Source organism: Phaethon aethereus (assembly GCF_964289735.1).
Source record: "Phaethon aethereus genome assembly, chromosome: 3".
In the NCBI taxonomy this organism is placed as follows: Eukaryota; Metazoa; Chordata; class Aves; order Phaethontiformes; family Phaethontidae; genus Phaethon; species Phaethon aethereus.
This window is the reverse complement of record NC_138576.1, coordinates 3038613-3064333: the sequence shown is the minus strand read 5'-3', so window position 1 is coordinate 3064333 and position 25721 is coordinate 3038613. Positions and strand designations below refer to the sequence as shown.

Here is a 25721-nt window from a genome sequence, read left to right as displayed (position 1 = left end):
ATGACTCAGGTGCCTGCTGATTACCTGTCAACCACCAGCTCCTACAACTATGAGCAGCCCTTTCCCTCTGTGGCTCGGACAAGCACCGTCACCAAGGTACCCCCAGCCAAAAAAATAACCTTCTTCAAGAGCGGAGATCCCCAGTTTGCAGGAGTCAAGATGGCCATCAACCAGCGAAGCTTCAAGAGCTTCAATGCACTCATGGATGACCTCTCTCATCGGGTCCCGCTGCCATTTGGGGTACGGACCATCACCACCCCACGAGGAATACATTGCATCAGTGAGCTGGACCAGCTGGAGGATGGAGGATGCTACCTTTGCTCTGACAAGAAATATGTCAAGCCCATTAGCATTACTTCTGGGGGACACAGGCCAGGCCCTCCGCGAAGTGGTCGTCCCTCCAGTACCTTGAGAAGAGCAGCTCAGGAGGGCAAGCTTGAAGATTATTCCACACCTTTCACTCAGCATGGCCCCAGAATACCCAAGAAAATCACTCTAGTTAAGAATGGAGAAAGTGGTTTTCGGCGCTCAATTATCTTGAACCGCAGAAATGCAAGGAGTTTCAAAACGCTCCTGGATGAGATTTCAGAGATCCTGCAATTCCCAGTGAAGAAACTCTACACTGCTGATGGGAAGAAGGCAAGTATCTCTGGTGCCTGTTGCTGGTCAGTTATTCTAACAACTGTTATCACATCAGCATTTGCATTCCCTGTGATGCAAATCCTTTAGCTCATGGGGCCAATAGTTTACCCATGTTACCTTAGTCCTTTTTGGCTTTGTAGTTACTGTCACATTAGTTACTTCCCCATTAATCACATGAAGGAGTTATGTAGAAGAATCTAGTTCAGCTGTACAAGAACTTAATTCATCAGATATTGTTTTGAGTCAATGGGAGGCAACTTCTGACAGAAGTCCAGAAGCTCAATGGTTTGCAGCTTGGTATAAAATCCCTAAAGAAACTTCTGGTAATGGAGCTTTCCACCCTCTCCCGAGAGACTTATCCCAATGGTGGCTTAACTTTTCTGTACCTAGTAATCAGTAATTCAACAAAACAAGATAGCTCTTAGGTAGCACCCTGTGGTTACATAGTTCCTAACAGAACAGGGTCCTGATCATGGTGTGGGATCCTCAGCATTATCGTAATATAACTAACACATGCATAAGTAATTAGGGTATGAGTGGGATCAGGAGATGCATTTGTGTTGATGATTTGGTGAATGTGCCCATTGGGCTGGAGTCTCATAATAAATTCAGGGCATGACAACTCCTTTTTTCTTCTGTTCCCAGAAGAGTTTCCTGACAAACCTGAGATTCTCCCGATTTCTTCTCTATCTATGTAACATAGACTAACCTGTACTTCCATTTCTTCTGAAGACGTCTCACATGTTAGCCTCACTTGCCCCTGGCAATGCAGTTACCCTGCTCCTTGCCACGTTTTCCACCTTCATAGTGCCATGTACCAGTTCCTCGGTGGTAATTTTACAACCATTTGTGGTGCCACTGTCTGAACCCTATGATTGAAATGACTTGGGTTCAAATGACCCACTAACCAGGAGAGGGAAAAAAAAGGAGGAATATTTTTAACCCAAATCATTTTGACCTGGCACAGGGACAAGAGTGTGTAGCCATGAAGGAAAGAGGGAGGATATAATGGTGTCTTAAGCTGGCTTTCCTGGTGGAGGCAACATGTCATATCACAGAGCTTTCTGCTATGCCCACCACTCTGGCAAGAGCTTCCTCTTCTGAGCTGGAAGATCCAAGGAAAATGTCCTTCCCAAACATCCTACTGCTACAGCTTTCCCAACCCTGCTGATCTAGAGGCTGAAAGGGTGTCAGCTTGACTACAGTCAGAGATGAGCTGAAATGCCAGGGAAAGTATGGTGCCACTCCACATATGCCAGACAAGTGAAACTGCAATCTTGCTGAGAAACTGAGGATTTATGAAAAGGGACCCAGGAGAAAGAGAGGGAACTTAGCTGTGGACAACTCGAGCATGCCCTAGGATAAGCAAAACAGATAATTTGTCTCCTCAAACTTTATGGCCTAAGAATCAGTTGTCTAAGTCCAAGATGAGCAAGATGGCCACTCTACTGTGGGATTGATCTTTTCTAAGTGTGTCTAGAGTCTGTGTTTCTCCTAATGGGAGAGTATTAAAAAATGGCTCACTTGTAGGCAACTGCATGGTAGGCAAGATGAATCCCATGCCCTAGGGTATTTCAGCGGTCAATGGAAAGAAATAGGCACTTTAGACAGTTACTTCCCAAGTAACTGTCTAAATGACTGCAGATATCTGGAGCTGGATTAATTTCACATTCAGTTACCTGAATGTCAGTGTCTAGATGTTTCTGTAAGTGGGGTACGTGGCTAAGCTCCCATATAGCTGTTGAGACTAAGCTGGCAGTCCATTGTATTTAGAGGTGGCCAAAGATAGGTGTCTAGAGGTCTTCAGAATCAGTTAGGTTCTTTTTTTCTAGTTTACATCAATTTATTTGCAAGGTGAAGTTCGTGTATCACAGCTACAACTATACTACTAAATTAAAAAGCGTTGGAGTGGGATCTCATCCACTCTCTCCTCCGTTCTGCTAAATTCTTAACACTTTCCCTGGTTTGGTCTTGGCCCAGAGTAAGTTTCCCAACGGTTTAGAGTTAGGGCCTAGAACCATTCACTGTATGTGGGTTGGATGTGGCCAGCCTGCGTTTGAGATGCCAGGCTGCTTCAGTTGACCTCCATTCTGAAGAACAGGGTCTGGCACTGCTTGCTTTATTACTACAAATGCAGCCAACTTGAATTAGGAAAAAAAGCAATAAACCCAATCCTGCTGCCAAGGTGTGTTATAATCTATGGATAGGTATTTTATTTTGTCACTGATTTCACCAGTTTTCAAGACTTGGACTCCTGTTCAGTCCACATGGAGATAATAATCTTGTGTAGTGGTAGTGTCTTTCTCTTCACTTCTTCCATTTTTGAGATTTTTTACCCATTTCTTTAAAGAAAATATTTTCCTCCTACTTCTTAGTGCAGTCTTAATATACTCCTTGTGATTCTTAAATGAGTTTCCCACAATTTTCCGTCTACTCATTATATAGCCTTTTCTTCCTGGTCATTATAAACAACAATATTTTAGCTGGGATACACAATAAACACACACTCAGTAAACACAGTATCTTCACTATTATTCAACCTCCATCTTTCTTTCCACCTAAAGACATGCAGTTACCTTTTAAATTTTCAGCTCTGCAGTGGTGATCATCCTGCCTAAAGGCCTCTCTTCTCCCAGAGTCCGATCTCATCCCAACATGCCAAGACGTGGCAAGACACGACTATAATGACATGGGTACTAACTGACCACAAGTGGTCACTGTGGAGTATTTGAAGCTGATGGCACCTACTAAGTTTTGCATGCCAACATCTTTGCTGACAGTTTACGTGACAAGCTATGTAGGTCTTTTCAGGACACAATGTGTCAAGCTTTGTCACTTGTTTTGCAACCCCACTGCCAATTTGGCCTTTGTTTCTGGAAATGCTTCAGCCAAAGCTGCAGGTGAACATCACTTGAAAAGATATTGATGTTCTTTGTTGCAGCGAGATTATCTTCTCTGGCATGCCATAGAGTTTGAGATTAAACTCTGTGTAATGATAATGATATTTTCCACAATAAATCCCAGGGGTTCCACAGAGACCTTCCCCCTCTGCTTTTTTTCCTCCATGCTTTCCACCCACAGAAATGTGGGTGTGGATCAAACACCATCACATAATCTCTCCGTGGTTCCTTGGGATTCTTTTTTTGGATATGAAAATTTTCATTACCATCTTGTCAATAGACAGTTCATCTTCTGTACCTTACTAATTTAATTTTCACTCCTTTTATTCTTGTGTAGGATATCACAGTGATAGGTGACTATGGGTCTAGCCTGATCAATGTTACAGTTTATACATAGCTAGGAGATATGTGATTATTAATATATTTTCTGAGAAATCTCTTAAAGTGATTTTTTGGCCATTCTTAATTTCAGTCATTTACCTCTTGCTTTATAACTATTTGTTACTGCTCATTCAGTGGTCAATCCTGTTAGGACTTCCTGGAGCTGTTACCCTAGTCTTGGCTGCAAAGCATTTAAACCACAAAAAAAGTCACTCAGTCTTAAGTTTTTCCAATCTTTTCCTCTCATAAGGAGTCCCTAAACCATTTCTGCTCTTCTGTCTAAGTTTTCTTGCCATACACCTTCAAGACCTCTGTTCCCTATACACAATTGGTTGTGTCCCAGAGTTTTCACCAGATACTAATGGCTTCTTTGAGGGGTGAAAATGGTGAATTTGTTGCATAATCTGGGGTACTGAAAAACCTTCTTCAACTGGTGCTGAAGTTCAATTTTGACTGTACATCTTGCCTTAATCCTTATATTTGCATTTTCTGTTAGAGAGAATGAAAACAAGCCTCCGTTCTTCCATGACTATTTGAAGGCATCTGGATGCTTCATACTTCTTGGGTATTTCTTTGTTTCTCATATTATTCTCTTTGAATAATAATTCAAATCCCCTTTTAATAATTTTGGTAACTTCTATTATCATGTCTATGTCTAGCCTTATTACAGAGGCCACTATTTCCTGGCAAGGGGGCTGGGAGTGGGGGGAATAGTAACTTTTGACGTTCATTCCCAAGATTTGATGGATTATCTGAATAACAGTAAGATTCATTCTTAAGCAACGTCTCTGGACTACTGCTTGATTGACTTTGTATTTGCCTGTCCTAAGCCAGATGATAATGTAATTCATAGCATTTAATAACAGGTTCACAGTGTCTCTTCGGCTGGCAGTTTTTCCTTGATCTCTTGAAAACTGAACACAAAAAAGGAAAAATCTCCTCTCCTACACATGAAGTGATCTCTTCCCCCAATGAAAATGCTATTCATAGATCTGAGAGCGTTGCCCCTTCAATCCACCTTTGTTTTCTTCTCTTACTGTAACTCCAGATCTGAACTTGAATCTTAAGATAAGTTAAATCACCTCTGCAGCATAATGTATTGTTGGCATATACAGTCCCAGTGTCTGTGTTTTAATTTATTTACCATTTTGTTGAGTAAATCCATAACAGTTCAAAATTACAAGTCTGGTTTCCTGTTATACCTGTATATGGATATAAACTCAGACATACACGGAACAGGCTTTCATGTAGTATAGATTTGAAAAGGCAGAGAAAAGTGGTTTTTTTTCTTTTTGTAGTTCACCTAGTCCACAAATGTTTCTAGTAAACCTCTAAGTTGAATTCAATCATAACTCACAGGGAAATAAACTTTTGGGCATGCAAATATCACTGGTTTTGTGCATCAGTATGTTTTCTTCTCCAGAAAAAAACTTGTATCATTTATTTTTATAGCCCTCATGTTGCCTGAATTTTTTCAAATTGGTTTTAGCCTAAGGTTTTACCTGAAAAGGAAGAAATGATAGTGATTTCATGAAGTCAATGAACTGAACATTTTGCCACTTTTTCATGGAAAAAATGTCAGAAGAAGGTCATGAGCAGCTATGCAGGATCCTAATGCAGATGAAGTTCATTGTAAGGCCACAGATTGTGTTGTAGCATCAAGATCCATTGGAGGCCAGCAGAGCTCTTGCTTTTGTGATCACATCTATTTTGCTGTTATTTTGTCTTTTCTTGCTCCTCTTTGCTTATTTACTTCTCACATATTTTCAAATCTGTACTTTATGAACTTCCTAGGAAAGGTCAGTCTATTCTCTGGTTGTTTCTTCTGTGGCCTGGATTATGAGGCAGTTATTGCTCTTGGGTCAGAGAGTCTTTCAGTGCTATGAATTCAGAATTAGCTTACAATAATTATGCAAAACTCAGCTCAGTAGAAACAGTGATTGAAAGATCCTAATTCTAACGTTAGTATAAATCGGGATTGAAAGACCCTGATTCCAATGTCAGTATAAATACAGAGTGGTCCTATTGGAATTTATGCATTTGAATTTTTATTCTAATCTGTGAAGCCTTGAATGAGGTGAAACCAATACTTTTACTCTTAAGCATCAAGCAGACTGCCTACTAGGAAGAGTTAGTCCCACTGAAGTGAAGAGGTGTTTAAGTATTTGAGCACTGATTTGAGCAGGGCCAAGAGCGTCTCTTCCCAAACTAAACAGGATTTTTGTTGTCAGTTTCTAAATGAAAATAATAATTTGATGACTATGGGACTGGAGAGAAATTTAATTTGATTTTAGCTTAGAAAAATTAGTTAAATTTTCATCAAGTAAAAAGTGTAAATCATATAGTTCTTTTCAGGTCAAGGCACTGGTTACTGTTTTCCAGGTGATTAAATGGGAAGAGTGCACAAATAGAGAAATCTGTTGTTTAGGTTAACATTTACATGTCATTAACTTGCCAGTGAAACTTCGTTTGTGCAGGTTTGGGCACTAAAAGATAGGTAGACCTGGACGTAATTAATCTAAATCTGATCAGTCTATTGGGCACTTAGGATGGGGCATCATTTTGCCTGTTGACCTCTCTTTATTGACTATAGAAGAAGATTGGAAGACTGATTCAGACTAGTCACCTAAAATTAGGAGGAATTAACTCAGGTCCAAGTTTTCATACACTTGTTTTAAAGTAATACAGATATTGAAATATTAGCAAACATAAGACATGGGACTCTACATCGGAAGATCACTTGGCTGATGAGACAGTTGAAAATTGCAGCTTTCTTATTTTTCACGAGGGACATCAGTTCTATGCTAAAAATGAGCCAGGTGTGATATTAAGAGCAGATACCTTGATTAAAAAAAGGTAAGATATAATTTGCAGGTTATCTTCTCCATCAGACAGACTTTCATCTCTGTCCTAGGAAGTTCTTATACAACCCAGTGGATTTCTCCATGGTCTAAACCACAGAAGAGTGCACCTATAAGCAGGTGCCCAACGCCTGTCTCTGGAGATGGAAGAATGCCTCTACCAGCAGAGGCAGAGAGGGGTCATAGAAAGGCCAGAAATCCTCACAGACAATTAAACTATAAGAAATGACGTGTAGGATTACATCACAGCAACTGCACAGCGACAGAGGATTTCCCTTACAAATGGCAATTATCCAGGGTCCACCAGCTGAACCGTCCTTAAGACTTCTTTAAGTCCTGATGTCCTGATTTCTGCACTTACTCTTGAACCGCTAGGCCTTCCTTTTACTGACTGTCTTAAATGAAAACAAAAGCCCAAACCAAATTCTTCCTTAAAATCCAATTCTCCTTCTTGTATGGCATTTGAAACCACATTGTGTTGTGGCAAATATTCTACATAGTTTATGGCTACTGGTGGCAATTACCATGAGCTTCTCAAATGAGATTTATCAACCAAGATAAAACTCAGAAGACTTTTCCAAGGGATGTGGCTAGTTTTATGTTTTTTGGAGTCAGGCCAAGACTTAGATGTTTTTTTGCTTAGGCGCACTCAAGGTTGACCGTAAGTTGTTATATTTAATGAGTGAATCTGATCCAGTCTGTTGTGTAGAAAGGCAGAGTAGATGACCAGAAAGACTCTCTTTTGCCTCAAACTCTACAAGTGAGAACATTGCAGAATGAGCACTGTATGCAACCAAATTTCCTTGAGGGATCAGACAATTACTGTGCAAGTTAATCAGGGAGCAATCATGAGCTAAGGAATGCTTCCTCAGGCACCACTAACTGGAGACTGTAAAGAATTAGTTATTAGAAACTCCTTGGGGCAGGGATCCTCATTTTTCTGTTGTGTTTGTGTAGAGTTTAGAACGAGACACACTAGATGCTGTGGCAAAACTAACCATTCTGGGTCAAATCAAGCCATCTTTGTCACTGGCCAGTTGTAGCATTCTTGGAGAAAGACAGAAGGGCACATATGAAGTGATTCTTTCCCAGTCTCCAGCAACCCATAGGCTAAGATCTTCCTAAGCCATAAGTAACACCATGGGCTACAGATATTCTAGTAGACTGAATAATAACAGGGCACATACTCTGGCCCCGCCACCAAATGACACTATCTTGACACACTCGTATTATGTAGCCTCCAAAATAGGGTCTAAATCCCACAGCCTCCAAAATTGGGTTGCCACATTCAAGCTATTTCTTAGGAAAGGTCGCTGGTGATGTTAACGCCCAGACCTGCCCTGGAATTGCTTGGGAGAGTGCCAGCTGATCCAGGCTTTAAATGCACCGAAGACCATTCTAACAGCTCAACAGTACAGGCAACTCTGTTCCAGTGCCCTGGATCCAGACTTGTTTAATTGAGCAGTAAAGACAGAACTTTTATCTTCAGTTGTTATTAGTAAAGGTATTGGCCTATTACTACTAAATCGTTCTTCGTAATAATGACTGTATTTACAGTGACCTTAGGGTACAAGGCCAGGAAACAGGCTTGTCTGACATATTTCCTGATGCATATTTACACATCCCTACAGCCATTTCTAGGGCATCTGTAGACTGCCCGCAGGCATCCTCTAGGCCACTCATGTTTGGGCTGTCTCCCAAGCTCATCTGTCTTAATGACAGGTGTCATCAAGACCCTGATGGAACTATAAGAGGAAGATGGGATACATGGAGGCAAATGAGCTGATTTAAAATGTGGGGGGTATATATACATACATATATATATAAAAACAATAAGAGAACAAAGGTGATAATTTCCCTCCTTGGGATAGTTAATTTTCTAGTTCCATGTTGACATATTCTCTGTGACACTTGGTTTCGTGCTGTGTTCAGGTATGAATAATTGCAACCAATTTCAACCCCTCATCTGGTGCAAACCGTTGTTATCAAGTGAGCTGTACCACTTTCCACCCACCATGTGTGTGACTCATACTCTAAAAACAAACCACAGGTTTCAGGTTCAATATTCTCTGATTCCATGCCAAAACCACAATGACTCCAATGAGATTTACACAAGCGATCTGTAAACCTCAGCAAAACTTTCCATGAACCTGATCCATGAGAAGACTCATATCCAGGTGTGTTTTATGAACCTTTGAGGTGCCCTGAAATCATTTGGCCCAGTGCCTTACAAGATGTAGTTAAATGGACCCCGTGTGCTAGCCGCTTTCTTATCTAACATATACCAAATCTAATACTGTCTTATCTAACATATACCAAATGCAAATGATTCCCTTAGCCTGAGGAGATTTTGTTCTTTCAATAATAATGTAGCAAAGTATAATTACTTTCTAATTCTTTTGAATTTAATCCAGAGCAAAGACATTTCCAATAATATTGTTGAGTATATGCAATAATATTTGTGAACATGTTGCTTCTATATATTAATTTACATAGAGTGCAAAGAATAGCAGAATTCCACCCTCTCCTGGAAAAACTGTGAATTTTCGTTAAGTACTCTAAGTAGAAATAACTGTTTCTGCAAAGAATTTTTGCAGGAAAGGCTGTTTTTTTCACAGGGAAATCTGGTTTTCCAAATGCAGGTTTTGGAGTTTTTAGCAATAATGGAAGAGGAAAAGGGATGATATTTTGCATTTGCATCAATTTGCTGCTTGCTTTTGGGCCCTGAGCAGGGAATTCGAAGGATTCTGCTGCAACTCTTAGCAAGGTCTGGTTCTCTTTCAACTTGCATCTTGTCTGAAATAAATTCAGTTTAAGATCAGGGGAGCTACTTCTACTGTGTAAAAGTAAACAACTTTCCAGCTTTCAGATTTGTACTACAGAATTTGCAAATTACGAGTTAAACCCTGGACTTAACAACAAAAAAACTATTCATTTAAACCAGGGTTTTCAGATAAATGTGTTCCTCTTTATGCCTTGAGATTCTGGAGTCCATAGGCTGTATCCATAGTGCTCAGCGAAGCACAGTGCACAAATGTTTATGCTGAGAGACACCCAGGATGGTAAGACCATGGAACAATGCCATATGGATCTATGAGCTTGATCTAGAAGCAGTAGGGCTTATATACTTGGTTCCAGCTCCCTACAGTTACCTGGAGCACATTTATGTTGTGCTCCCCTCTTTCCACCCACAGTTTCCAGCTGGAGTAACTTTTCATCCATGGTAGAGATATTCCTCATATAAAAAGAGTAAGTTTCGAGAACTTCTGGTCATGGGGAAAAGCTTGAACTCATGAACCACATGCTTCCCACGGACTCTGTCACCACAAGGTTAATCACAAGAACTAAAAGTTTAGCATTTTTCAAGACTTGTCAATTTTTAAGCTAATCCTGCTCTCAGAGAGAATAAGGGCAGGCATTTGGGGTGGGGTGGATGTTGGTCTGACTCATGATTTTCAAATGCTGATGTTGGATGGACCAGATTTAATGAACTCAGTGCCAAAGGGGCAGGTGGTGGACTCTGATTTCAGTGAGCAATTGCAGCGTGTCAGAAGTTGGAAGATATCTGCAGCAAAAACTTTCTAAGTCCTTTCCTCTCTTCTGTGTTGAAATTTGCACCCTTAGCAGTAATTTTCTGGCTGATTCACAACTGGAAGAGTCTCAGGCCTCATTCTGAGCTGACAGGGTGGACAGGTAGGAAAATGTCCGTCAAAAGCTTGTATATGAAGTCAGTGCGATGTGGTGACCTCCCCAACTCAATCCAGCACTCAGTGGAAGTCCTAAGGAAGCCTCCCATAGTCTTCTTCGGGAGCTTCACCAGCTTATCCTCCAGGTAACGATAGCACCTCTCACATGATCCAAACTGAACCAGGTTGTAAATCAGTTTTCTTCACCTGTTTCACAAAAACCGTTCTGCTTTCTTCATGCCTTTTTTTCAGTCTTCTACCTTCCTTCCCCCTTTTCCATCCAGCATTTCTCTTCTGCTCCTATGCAAATGATTTCCAATGGCCACTGAACTTCTGATTGCAGTATTTCTCTTGATCTGCTGAAAGACATGTTCTTCTAGACTATTTCCAGGGCCAAACTCAGAGCATTTTCTTTATGCATGTGCAACGTGTCACACACAGGGAAAAGGCATCTGTGAGTACTCCAGGAAAAGCTGCCAGCAGTGCAATAGCTAAACATGATCTTTGCCTGTGGTTGACTGAGAAAGCAGTGCAGTGCATTATTCTTCTATCTTTCACATATTTTACTTGGCTGTTTGAGTGCTTCATGGCCTGATTTCCAGATCACAACTCCCAAAGCTATCATTTTTCATGCAGCTTTACACAGTGGCCAAAACAGAAAACCAGACAGCTCACGTCTGAGCGGTTCTAGAAGATGCTGATGACTTTAGAAGTGCTGGTATGACAAATCATATCATCTTATATTGCTGCATTTCAGCATCTGAAGCAACAGACTGCCCCATATTCCCATGATATAAGCATCAAATAAAGGTAGCAGTATGTCATTCATGTTTAGTGGATTACCTGCTATTGCAGTAGCCCAGGACACTGGCATCTGTCTTGCTTCCTGAATGTAGATCTGGAGATCTGATGTTTGATGTGATGTGTAGGAGACCATGCGAGTTTTGGTGCATTGTGGGAGGGGAAGGCATGCTGACTACTCTCTTCTGGACTAATCATGGGGTGCTACCGTTTGCAGAGGATTAGATCCATTTCTATGCAATAGTTCCCTACTTTAAGTTCAATATTAACTCTTGTTCTGTGTTCCTTCTGATGTGATGGGAGAGACTTCTGTCTGCTCATTAAATACACACCCATGCCACATCCACCAGCCTCCTGCAAATGGGAAAAGGGGTGTTCCACTGTCATAGGGTGTAGGGGAGGCTGCCCATGCTGATGTTAGAGAAAGTGAGATCAAGTAATGCACTTTCCTGTACCTTCCTCCTTCTTTTCTTCTGCTAATTTGCTAATATATATGTGGGCATGGAGTGGCAACACCCCGTGATTCACCTTCTGACCAACAGATTAGCATAGTTTTAACAAACCACTCCCCAGAAGAAACCCTCTCTAATTTCTCCAGTGCAAAACCTGGGGGAGGGAAAGGCAAATGGTTTCTTTCCATGAATAAAATACAGAATTTATTATTGTTAAACCAAGATACCCCAGTTCAGAGCCTGGATTACCCTGGGTTGAATGTAGTACAACTACAAAACAAAAGGGTTGTTCACACTCCAAAGAGTTGTAATTCTGAATGAAAGACAAAAGGGAACAGATGAAAGAGCACAAGGAAACAGGCAATGAGTCAGCACGATAGGCAGTGAACTCAGCCCGTTAGCCTTTTCTTCAACATGTCTGTTACAAGCTTTTCCTGTTTCTGCCTTCCACTTCTTTGGAAGGTGGACTAGCTTATGGACTTGTGATCTCAGCCATGTCTTGCATTGTTTCCCCATTCTGTCTTTCTCTTCCTCTTTCAAATATCTTTGGTTGGCTGGTGGCCAGCAGAGGAAAAACAAAAGGTATCTATCTCCTGATATTTTACCTTCATCAGAAATTGGTATCTATATTCAGCTTCTGAGGTGAGTAGGGTTTACACAGGTTCTTTCTTCTCTGGGAAGAGCCAGAGGACAGCGTGTTCTCCATAACAAGCAACAGATTCTTTATTTTAGAGATATTATGTTTGGCTGTCTTCAGTTTATGTGTTGATGACAGTTTATTATTAATTGTGTTGCAGTAGCACCTAGAGGTCCTAGCTGAGATCACAGCCCCTTTGTGCTAGGTACTGAATACTAACATTTGTGGAGACAATCCATCCTCCAATGGATAGCACCCAAACTGACAAAAAAGACATAGTGCACAAGAGAGGATGTCCTTTCATTTCCACCTTGCACATGATGGCACAGTGGGGCTTAGAGTAATATCTATGAAACTTTTTTCTTGGAAAGAACACTTAGCTTTTTTGAACCAATCCATACATGATATATCCTACCATGACAGGTAGTTCCTGTGGTATGAGCTAATGAAACATGCAAGTAAACAAGAGTTTTACTTCTTTCAAAAATCACAATTTTATTTTCAGAAGTACAAAGACCTCAATAAAACCTAAAGACATAGCTGACATTTCCCTGGAAGAGTCTGTGCATATAGGTATAAAGCACAGAAAATTGCAAATTTTTTTCACAAGGCAGCACCTTTCTTTAGGGCACCACAGTGGTTTCTGGGACAGAAGTTGATTGATATGAACAAAAATATTTCAGGAGAGGCAAGTATTGGCAATATGTTTTCTGCTTTCTGGTCCAGTACTTCACTCACAGCCTCCATAATCCTCTTGGTTCCTAAATCAGAGTCTGTAGAGATGAACAAGTTTCTCTCCATCAGTTGCAGTGGGATTTGGATCAGGTTTTACAGTAGGACAGACAAATTTCATTTTATTTTCAGGTGTTATGCAATGAAACTCTAATGGGAGTCTACTTCAGCCCACTAAATACAAACTGCTAGAGATTGTTCCCTGTAAATTTTGCTTAGTGGATTTTGTTTCTAATTTCAAGTGCCTTAACTGTGAGCAATCCTTCCCGTGAGCTCATATGAGAGGGAAATGGCACTGAGGGAATAGAAGGGGTTGCTTGGATAGGGTCTAAGCAATCCAAAGCAACTCTTTCCTAACCCATCAAAGATCTTTATCATAAGCTATTAATTTTCTTCCATTTTATTCCTGACTGTTTGCTTATCATAGATTAAAATATTCTTGACGTTAAACATCTTTTGGGATTCAGCTTGCAAATTAAGACACTTAATTCTCTAACTGTCTCTATACGAATATGCTAGATGCTTCCTGCTCAGCTTTCAGGTGATAGTCTGGTGGGGCAGAGTCTTGTATCCTGTCTACCATCCTCACACACATATTAGTTACCCTAGAACACCTCAGATTGCTCTAGGTATCTAAATCTATCTATTTAGACAAATGCAGTGAATTGATTGACTTTCTCTCTAGCTGGTGAAAGAGGCAGACATGTCCAATAGGGGATTTGCCGCCTGTATCAGGTGGCTTTCCTGGGGTGAAATGACCCGTCGCCCAGAAATACTGACTGTCCTCCACCAATATGCAAGACAACTAGATTGTAAAAGATTACTTACAATCAAGTGTGATGAGTTAATGGAGAAATAATAAAGCAGGACATTGCCTTCTTCATCACAACTCCTTCAAGTGATCACTAGATTTTAAGTATTCATAATCAGTTGCCTTTGTTTTGTGGCTAAATTGGACTGGGATGTAATACTGTTTTCTTGTAATACAGTATCCTGGCACGGGTACTCAAACATCTTGCTGTGGCAGCCCGAGGGAAGTAGGGAATCTGTTTACCAGAAGGATTTCCTTTCAGGCTACTGCTTGGAAAAGATATTGGAGTCTCTGAGCAAACAAAGAAAACTTTAGTATTGGAAAAAATCTGTGCTTACTAACCAGTAGCCACCATTTTATTTCACTGGGGCATTTTCTGATCTACTCCCCACCTTAAAAGAAAACAACAAGTGTCTAATGTTTTATTGCTGCTTTAGAATGAAACACATCCCACCCTATTGTCATTTTATTTTTCTTCACTGATTGTGACAGCTAAGGTAGATAAGAACATCTACCTTCTACCCTTTGAGTTCCACCACACTTTTCCTCAAGCTGATGTCTATGAAAATAACAACCACCTCTCCTACAATAAATCACAGAATCACATTATTGCTGAGATTGGAAGAGGCCTCTGAAGATCATCCCATCTAACCCCCCTTTTCAAAGCACAGCCAGCTAGAGCAGGTTGTTCATGTGTCCAGCTAGGTTCAGGTTGTTCAGGTGTCCAGTTGGGTTTGGAACATCTCCAAGGATGGAGACTCCGCAACATGTCTGAGCAACCTGTTCCAGTGTTTGGCCACCCTCACAATGAAAAGTGTTTTTTCTTACATTTAAATATAATTTGCTGTATCAATAAATAGATAAATAATCCAATACAATAAAAGTCAGACAACAACAGCCTCTAAAGCCTGGGTTTTCACCAGCTGCAAGAAATTTAAAGGGCTCTTCAAAATAATTTAATTTTTACTGTAGTGATAGATTCCCTGCTTCAGGCCAGACCTATAATATTTGGCCAAATATACTCTGTTACTGATTTTACTTACATTGGGATTATGCCACATGTGATATTATACAGCTGAACTTAATAATGACTGTATTCCTAAAATAGCAATTAACAGCAGCATATGCAATGATATGGACTTCAAGAAGGAGCACAGGCCTGGGACCCTAGAGACTGATATTCAATATTCAGATTAGATGATGCTTCCTGATAACTATTGAGTGGTCATGTTGGCTGGAGTTAATCTGCCTTAGTTTAGATGTCTATGTCTCTTCTAATCATTCCAAGATGCTCTTACACCAAGAGAGAAAGAGGCATCTCCAGGGCATGATTTGTCTCATGTAGGAGAGATGTCCAATGCAGGGTACAGGAATTGCTATTTCTACATGGACTGTATAGCCTTGGTTGACTAGTTCAGTCCTACACATCTGACTTTTAAATGTCCAAAATCTGAAGCAAAATACAGTTATTATCTTCCTGTCCTTTGTTTCCAACATTTACAGAAGGATGCCTTTTGCTTGTTTTTCACAACTTGTCTAAGGGAGATGATGACAATATGTTCCTTTGTAGAAGTTGCTTATAAAATTTCTTCACTGAAAGGGTTATCAATCATTGGAACAGGTTGCCCAGGGAAGTGATGGAGTCACCATCCCTGGAAATATTTAAAATACATGTCGATGTGGCACTTAGGGACATGGTTTCTTAGTGGACTTGGCAGTGTGAGGTTTATGGTTGGACTCAGTGATCTTAAAGGTCTTTTCCAACCTAAATGTTTCTATGATTCTATAAAAGCACTGTACAAAGCCTAGGTCCCACAACAAATAATTGTAGAGTAGGATAACTCGTGAGAGTTAGAGTAGGATTGTGCTTGGGCAGGCACATCTCAGACTTGAACAACATCCCATATACTGAAATTCACACTGTCCTCTCTGCAAGAACATTCCCACCTCTTACCCATCCTGAACAGCAATTCAACATCAGATTATTTTCTCATAATTTAATCAGATTTAATACTTTATCTCTTCCTCCGGGGCTCATGCCTCTGAAATATGAATAACTACTGTGTCTTCTTTATGCCATGGCATTATCGCCAAATCTTACAATCCAATCTCTCAAACTACTTCACCAATTTTATGCATTATGTCCTGTTTCCTCCTCCAGCATGAAAATCAACAACAGAATGTACATGGTTCTTACATCCAAGCAGAAGAACAGGATCACTTCTCTTGCAAGATAGCAAAAGAAAACTCCCAGTTTTTGTATTGTTTCCTAGTTGTAAGCAGTACAATACAGACGTCAGAAAAGCCGGGGGAAATTCTGCCACTGGTTGAAATGGGGCCAATATTTCACTCAGCACAATCAGGAGCAACAGTGGACACTGGCATGCCTGCAAGTTCAGGATCTTGTCCTTCAACATTAGAAATAATTTTGTAAATTTTTTTTTTAAAAGAAGCAAATCTGAGAAGCAGTGCAGTAGACCTCATCCTGGGACATGCTGAGCAAGCTGCAAGTTGCTACACACCTAAAAGGGGACATACTGTTTGGAGATATTTTAGCTCTAGTAAAAAGTGCCATATTGATTGGCCTGAAGACAGATGTCCTCTGTATAGCCCAGGCAGTGATGTGTTGTTGGGAGGATGGGATTCATGCAGCAGTGCAGGAAAGCGCTGTGCAGAGCAAACTGAGATGAACTATTATCCCAGCTCCACAGCACTGTACTGCCCAGACAGAATGGATGTTGCATTAAACCAAATCAATGTAAGAAAAATGACTTATTTAACCCTTAGGAACCATTCAGTTGTATTTACAACTACCAAAATATTTTTAACAATGAAGCATTACAAAGTGCTAATTTCCAAAATTTAGATTAATTTCTACAACTATTAATTCAAAGAGGTTAAGTTTGCAAGATATTAGGAAGAAAAGCTCTGTTATCGGTGTAAACACCGTTAAAGAGCTGATGATGCCAGAAATACTATGACAGACTCCTTATTTTAAGTCACATAACACAAGTGTATTCCAGATGAAAGGATTTGGTTTGTGTAGTACATATAAATTCAATAACTCGGCTGGCTCAGCTCCATTGAGTCCTGAAGCTGTGGCATTGGCACCATCTATTTTCTGCACACGCAACACTGAGCTGATGAGTGTGATTGAAGTATCTCTACACAGACACAGTACCATGTGAGGAAATGTCCTGGGCAAAAAATAGCTTTCACTGAAAAAATGTCCTTTACAAATAGGAATAGTTCCTAAATTTAGTGGGAGTTTAAAGACCGATTGTTTTATGTTAGGGTTGAAAGTTATTTCATGTCTATTTTTCTTTCTTCTTTCCCTCTTTTTCCTTTTCTCTTTCTCCTTTTTTACCCTCACTTTTTTCTTACTTGTATGAGGACAGGGCAAAAGATCTCACTAAAGGAATAAAAAAGAAAAGAAATAAGAACAGGAAAGTAGAGAAGGAAGAGAAATACGCAGGTGGCAAAAACCTACTTAAAATATTTCATTTATTAAAATATAGGCTTTCTATAAACTTTTTAAGTGAGATAGAAAGACGTTCCCTTTAGAAATATGTGGACCAGAACTGGGTTTATTGACAAATGACAAGCAGTAGACCCAGACAGACAGTGATTTGTGGGTTATTTTCTGTTTCATGGTACTCATCACATAGACTCAGCAGTTCTGTTGCTTTACACACAGTGGTGCTTAATGCAAGCTTTAGAGAGCAAAGCCTCTCTTACTGTGGGGTTTTATAGCAGCAAACTCAACGGGCCTCAAGTCGCAAGCGTTATTACAGTGCAAACAGTAAATAAAAAATAATGGGAGGATGATGGGGTTTTAGAGTATACCCACTAAAAAGCTGATGCCATATGCTTTACTGTTAGAAAAATTAGCAGAAGCGTTTAACTGGATCTTGGGTGTGATTCTGTCTCCGTCTTGTTCATTCACCCTCCATACATTCCCCCTCCTCTTATTTGCACAAGACCCAGCACTGCTATCTTAGTACCTCTCAAAGTTCTAGTGGTACCAGCTAATCTCAGAAAACCCCAGAGGTATTTCACAAACTGAGGGCTTGGGCTCTGGAGGGGACCTGATTCTTCTTTCCTTTGCTATAGCAATGTTTAGAGAACGAGGTCCGTCCTTCATGCCCTGTTATGCCAGGCACGTGTGACAACTGCAGAACTGTCATCACAGCTCCTCTGAGATTTGTTCCCTTCCATACTCGGTTGTTAGTTAAAGGGCTGATGATTAAGTGACACAGTGAGGTCAGGGTGCATCTTACAGGCAAGATAGTTCTCAGACCACCACGGGTGCTAGCTAACATCTTGGTAGCCCAAGATGGTCACTTCTTATTGGTGAGTCCCCATATGGTCTAGAGATATTCTCCTGATGTAGCAGTCTGAGGAGGAAGGAACATCCTAGCTGGATTGTGGACACTCAGCTCATGGTTGAACATGAGCCGGCAGTGTGCCCAGGTGGCCAAGAAGGCCAACAGCATCCTGGCCAGTATCAGCAATAGTGTGCCCAGGAGGAGCAGGGCAGGGATCGTGCCCCTGTACTCGGCACTGGTGAGGCCACACCTCAAATCCTGTGTTCAGTGTTGGGCCCCTCACTACAAGAAGGACGTTGAGGTGCTGGAGCGTGTCCAGAGAAGGGCAACGGAGCTGGGGAGGGGTCTGGAGCACAAGTCTGATGGGGAGCGGCTGAGGGAACTGGGGTTGTTCAGTCTGGAGAAGAGGAGGCTGAGGGGAGCCCTCATCGCTCGCTACAACTACCTGAAAGGGGGTTGTGGTGAGGTGAGTGTTGGTCTCTTCTCCCAAGTAACCAGCGGTAGGACGAGAGGAAATGGCCTCAAGTTGGAAATGGCCAGGGGAGGTTTAGATTGGATATTAGGAAAAATTTCTTTACCGAGAGCGTGGTCAAGCATTGGAACAGGCTGCCCAGGGAGGTGGTGGAGTCACCATCAGTGGAAGTGTTCAAAAAACCTGTGGACATGGCATTTCAGGACAGGGTTTAGTGGGCATGGTGGTGCTGGGTTGATGGTTGGACTTGATGACCTTAAAGGTCTTTTCCAACCTTAATGATTCTGTGATTCTGTGATGCTGTGACCCGACAGCACAAAGCTGCCAGATGTTGGCCCCTCTAAAGCCCTCTCAGACAGCAAGAGAGCCCTCTCACCCTTTTAGAAACCAACAAGTGGCTTACGTGGGAGCTTAACTTCAGTCTTACAAATAAGGGATTGCAGAAGCAAGAGGAAAGAGGAGTCCAGGCTTTTTCTAGCCAGTGCTCATGCACAAGACTGACTGTTGCTCCTTTAGATCATCGGTAAATGTTGTATTTGGATACAAGTGACTTTCTGCCATGTCTAGTCCTGCTCCCAGTTACTAACTGCAGCTGGCATGAAGAACTTGGTGCGTAATGCAGCAACAGGTCATGCGGTGAAGATGAAGAGGCAGTGTGTAAGCCTGGGTTCTTATGGAGGAAGGCAGAATCCTTCACAGACACTTCCCACACTGAGGGATAATGTCCCACATTGTCCAGTATTGAGGCAGTACTTGAGCTAATATTTGAGACAGTATTTGAGGTAATATTAGGAGAAGTCACAGTCCTTGTACCTCCTGGAGCAGAGGAAGGAAGAGAACTAATGATCAGTCTGGAATGTAGCATTTATTAGGTAATAATTGCTGTCCCATACAGGAATTAGAAGAATTAGAGAGTATAATTCTCTGTAAAGGAAACTGAACAGATTCCAGTTCCACCCCCTTCCTCTCAACCACATTGATTATGCCTAAAACTTTCCCAGAAGATGTAAAGCATTGTAATAAATGAGATATCTTCTCCCTTAGGCAATCTCTTCCACTCCTTACCTCTCTTAGGAGATCTGATTAAAACATAGCAGAGCTTCTCTTTCAGTGGAAGAATACTGCAACGGAGCCTTCCAACAGGCTCTGGTAGACCCTGAAGTTCTCCAGAACCATGTTTATTTTACTTTAGTTGGCAACTAAATGTCAGTTGATTCTAGGCCTGGAATAATCACCTCATGGTGATCCACTCACTCTTCTCTTTCTAGATCGATAGCATGCAGGCTCTGCTTCACTGCCCCAGCGTGCTGGTGTGTGTCGGCCGGGAGCCATTTAAACCTGTATCGATGGAGAATTTGAGGAAACACTCGGTGGAGAAGCTGCCTGACCTGGCTCCCCGTTCCAATGGCAACAATGTCAACGAAAACAATGAAAGTAAGAAAATCTCTGGGGCATATTGCACCGCCGTCTCCAGGCCTGTGTCCACGACATGGAGGTTACGGGCACCTATTGTACTGTCCCAACATGCAGATTTCATGTGCAGAATGTACTTCCCGCTCTTTGCCTCCCAGGCCTTTCCATCCTCCCCTTTTTTTTCTCTGGTTTCCTTCTAGGATTTCCTCCCTACACCCTCCAGTCTTTCTTTTACATGCTCCCCGTGTCTGGCTGACTTCCCTTCCTCTTTCATATCTCTGTGTCTCCTTTTCCTTCCACAACTCCCTCCTTTCCTGTGTCTGCTCCCAAGACTCCTCAAACCCTTGAGATTTCCCACGAATCCTCTATCCCCTTGTCTCTCTGTCATATAATGCCTTCACTTCTGCATTTGCCTGCATCAGACGATGCTCTGTTTTTGTCAGCAGGAGACTCTGTTTCTCCTGCAGGTTACAGCTGCGGTGTAGCTCTTTGGAACAAAGCATATTTTTATGGAAAGGTTATGCTGAGGAAGGAGTATGTTGTGGCTTATTCAGGATGATAGTTCTCAGGCACTTCATCATGAGTCATCTAAGGTCACAGGTAATTAAACCAGCCACCCTCGGCAGCCTATGGAGAGAAACTTCCCATTTCCAGTGGGCAATTCATATCACCTATATGAGGGATTTGGTTTAGGGTGAAATGAATTGTGCTCTGGAGGTGCACCTGTTTCTCTCCATTTTCAATACCAGGAGCCAGGAAATGTTGGTTCATGTGTTGACAACTAGTTGTAGAAACTTAAGGACAGAAGCATCCCGCACTCACTGGTTGAGGCATAAAAAATTGGAGGAAGCAGTGGGAATAAGCTGAAGCTTTGCCCATCAAGAGACTGAGCAAATATATCAGTTCAAATGCATAAACATGGTTAGATAGAAGCTATTTCATGTGTTATTGATCTTGGTTGGTGTGCTCCCTGTTCAACACTTCCTTCCTAAAATGCCCTCCATTCAGCTGCATATCCATATGCCTACAGAGGTGTGTGGTTGTTTATATATATAAAAGTAAACTTTGACCAAAAATATGTATTAGAAACAATTCAGATGCATATCTTGCAAGACAGCATGATAGCGATATACTCTGCTTGAAAAGAAGTGTCTAGGACCTCAATAAATCTATGCAGATCGCAGCGTTGGGTCCTAGAGATGTTTTGGATTTACAATTCTTAAAATTCCCTTACTGTCACTGACACACACAATCTTCTATAACTACCATTATTTCTCTTTGTAGCTGTCACCAGCTTACAATTCCTTTTCCATTTGTTCTTTATGTTTTAATAAGCATTATAATTATACATAGTGGCACATCCCTGTAGGGACTGAGTGCTGCTCTGGTCTACACGGCCACATCCATGTTTCCTGGTGTGTGAGTGGAGAAGTCAATGATGCACAATAATGTGTGACACTTGACCTCTAACTAAGGAAGAGAGTCACTTCTCCATGTATTTTTCCCCAACTGAATAAGAAGGATGAAAACTTGTGCAGTTAAATAAAGGGATATTTGCAATGTGATAAAACAGAAACTTTGTGACTAAATTGCTTTGGATATATTTTTTTTTTCTTTCTGGTATGCACATAAAACAACAAAAAAAGTGTTTGCGTTTCAATTTAGATTAATAGTCAATTAATAGTCAATTAATACAGACTGTTCATGCAAAACTTTACATTCTATGGCCATCACTTACTCCAAGCCAAATTTTCAAATTGTGTAAACCAGCATAGACTTAGCTTTAATGCAAAAATATCAGTATTCATTAGTTTGAGGGTTTGATCTATATTTTTTATAGATACATCAACTCTTTATATGAGTTAACATTTCTCTCCATCTTTCTTTTCTTTACCTATTTCAAACACCAGTGAACTTTGGACTGAAAGCCAAAAAGAGTGTTATCCATCCACGAACATCATCAAGCAATAGGTCAATGAGATTTTCTTTATCATCAGAAAAGTCATATCCTAATGGTCTCGCTGCCTCACCAGATAACGGCGCACCTTTCTCAAACAGTTGCTCGCATCCAAAACCTGGGGACCTGGTCCATTCCTTGGTCAATGATGACATAGAAAAACGGGTACATGTGAACAAGGATGGTAGCCTGTCTGTTGAGATGAAAGTTCGCTTCCGCTTGCTAAATGATGAGACTTTGCAATGGTCTACCCAGATCAAAAAGTCCAATCTGATGAATCAGATGCCTTGTGAAGAGTCAGGTGTAGAGGACAGTGGAGTAGACCCCACACAGAAAATGAACCCAGAAGGCAGCTCTGAGGCAGATGAGTCATCATATCCCTGTGATATTGATTCATACATGTCAAAACTTGAGGAATCAGAATGCGATGAGGCTCATTGTCAGAGCTGTGGCAAGAAACACCAGGACTATGACATTTGGAAAAATCCCATGCACATATCCCAGAGGGAAGAGCCCAGTGTACGAAGCACCTGGCACACATGGTCATCATGTTCCAGCACATCTTCCCGGAGGAGAGTAGTCCACAAAAAAATGGCTTCTATGGATAGCCTCCACACCACATCCAGTGAGGAATTCTCTGAGCACATTGTGCAAGAGTCCTCATCCTACTCAGAGACCATAGAGAAGAGAGTGGCAGGTCGATCCATTAAAAAGTGTACATGTCAAAGTGATTTGTCTACAGGTGCTTCCAATGGAGGAGACCAGCAAGAATACACTCGGACAAGCACGAGCAATAGTCATAGACATTCATCCTTGGGCTTAATGTCACATTCAAGCTGTGAAAACAACCTGGATACTCAAGATGCCCCTGAAGACCATGAGGCCAGCAAAACCAATTCACAAAATGAAGATGAAAATTGTTTTGAAGTTTCCTCTGTGAAGTGCTTAAAGGATGATGTGGAAGAGGTTGAAAGCAGCAGACTTGGCAGTGTCATGTCAAGGTCATCTCTGCAGTCCAGACAGAGCAAGAAGAATGTATGTGAGGAAACAAGTAGCATGGGTAGGAGCATGTCCTCCTCTAGCCTTCAGAAGGCAAATCAAGAAGATAACACTAGGTGCTCCACTCCTGCCAACAGTGTGCAGAGCAAGTCTAGTAACTGTAGTCCACCTAGAGCAAAGAGTGAACAGGATGACCACTCTGACAACAATGTAGTGGTCCCTTCCTTTTCCAGTGAGTCCTGCACTAAGAAAGAGGTTGAAGAGGTTGAAGCAGAACAAGAAGAAAATGAAATCAATGAAGTCAGCTCAATGTCAGCAAAAACAAAGCCCAGCCAATCAATTAGAGATGAGAGCAGTGAAGGTGAACGATGCTCCACACCAGGAACCCCCCATTCCAGAGCTAGTGACAGGAACAGCAAGAGTTCAGGCGTTGATGAGATTGTTCTGTGTAACGCCTCTTGCTCTTCCAGAGGATCCAAAAAGAGCAAACACAGCCATATTCATTTGGATGCACAGTCTGAAATGTCTGTGTCTTCACTTGAATCCACTCCAAATAAAAAAAAGAATTCCCTACATGCAGATGACCTGAGATCATGCAGCAGGGCATCTAATTATTCCAAAAGCTCATGTGAAATCAAGAAAAAATCTATTGGAGACACCATGTCTCATAACTCAGATTCTTTTCACTCAAACATTTCATCTACTAGTGAAGCAGGGGCAATTGCAGGTTTTACTGATGAGAAAAGCTTGAAAAGTACCACCAATGGCTACAGTGAATCCTCAAAAGGCTCAAAGAAGAGAAGCTGTAGAGAAGAAAATAGCATGGCATCATCCCTCTGCTCAAGTGTTTCGAGCCCTAATGGAAAACCTGGAGAGGGTCATTCCAAGATGAATTCAGAGGCCACTTCAAGACAAGGAAGTATGAGTGAGAGTATATGTTCAAAAGGTGACCTCTCAGCTGAGATTGCCATTGGGAATGGAAATCCTGCAAGCATCTCTTCAAGAGTCTCTTCAAAGTCAGAAGTAAAAGAGAAATGCTTATTGACACAGATATCCCAGGAAAGTGATAGTAGGTGTTCACAATCAAACATATCTCAGTCTTCAAAATCAAGGCAGGTAAAAACTAGAAATCTTTGTGTGAAGATGTCAAACTCTAGCCGAGCATCATTGTCTGACACTTTGTCGGTATGTAGCATGCATTGCCCTGCCCCACCAAAAGGGAAGCCAAGCAGCAAAAAAATACGGTCAACCATGTTGAAGAATTCCTCCATTAGCAGCATAGGTACTGAGTCAGTGCTGACCACAGGAAAAGAGCAGAAAGAAATTATAGATTCCTCCAAAGCAACTTCCTATGGGTCTAAATCAGCTGCAACTGAAGTAAATGATCAGGAGAATAAAGAGACTGATGACTCTTGCAACAGAAAAGTGGAGGAAGAGCTAGAAGACATGGGTATGCAGGAGGAAGGGAGTGATTTAATGCCATCTACCCTACCAAATACATCTCCAGAAGAAGTTGTGCAAGAATGGTTAAGTAAAATCCCTTCAGAAACATTGCTTATAAAATATGAAATGGAGCATGATGCAGAAGAGGAATGTGTACACGCAACCATTGAGGTACCACACAGTACAAACGCTGAGGAAATCTCAGAGGATGAAAAAGTTGAGAAAAAGAATGTGGAGGAGGCTGAAAATGAGGCAAAGGATGAAATGGGAAAAGAGACAACAGAAGGAACTGCTATTAATGAAGATGTTGAAAAATGCATCAATCAGGAACAAATCTCTCAGGTTGTGTCCGAAGCTGCCAAGGCCGACCAGGCAGAATGCAGCCAGTCAGTTGCATCTAGCCAAAATAATGACAGAAGAGACCTGCCAACCTCTGTCCAGAATTCTGTGCAGATCATGAAGGCCTTGCTCAGTTCAAAACATGAAACAAAATTTGATCGATCAAACAGTTTGCCTGAAGTGTCTCCCACTATGGGGAGAAAACTGAGTAACTCTGCCAACATTTTGATTACTTGTCTTGCCAGTCTCCAGCTCCTTGATGAAGAGTCAGAAGATCCATCAGATAAATCAAAGAGTTTGAATAAATCAAGGTATATGGAACTGCTAAATATTTTTCAAGCCCTGTGGCTTGGATGCACAGCTGAAAAAAGTGGCCCAAGTTCAGGTCAAGAGGCAAGTGAGCAGGCAGAGACAGCTTCCGGGTTTAAAGCCCAAAAATCTGTAGATTATGACTTCACTCCCATGTCTTCTTCTGGGGTTGATGTTAGCAGTGGTTCTGGTGGCTCAGGAGAAGAGGGTACAGCTGGTGCCAGGAACGGCACTTTAATGGCACAGAAAGCTGCTGAATTCAAATCAGCTGGACAACTGGAAAATGTAGAGACTGGAACGGAACTGACTGAGGCTGAGGAGCAAAGTAAAGAGGAAGAGCATTCACCCCGACCTTCGACAGCCTGCTCAAAATCAAAAGGTGAGGAAAAAGCACGGTCTACTAGAGAGGTCTCCCTAATTCAAGAGGCAGAAGAGAATAAGGAGAATCAGTACAGTAAATGTGAAAATGGTCACGAGGAAGGGAAAGAAAAAGAAAATGAAGAAAACAGCAAATTAACTGAAAATGGGGAACAAGAAGCTGAAGCTGCGAGTGATGAA

General features: G+C 41.4%; 1 protein-coding gene across 1 annotated transcript in view; it reads left to right on the top strand.

The window, feature by feature from the left end:
- RP1L1 (RP1 like 1) overlaps positions 1-25721 on the top strand; it is a gene marked incomplete at both ends in the record, with an annotated part of 27731 nt that continues 2010 nt past the window's right edge. The window contains 3 exons of the mRNA XM_081997982.1: positions 1-639; positions 19972-20137; positions 22027-25709. Of these exons, the coding sequence (XP_081854108.1) occupies positions 1-639; positions 19972-20137; positions 22027-25709 (4488 nt within the window). The remainder of the gene's footprint in view (positions 640-19971; positions 20138-22026; positions 25710-25721) is intronic.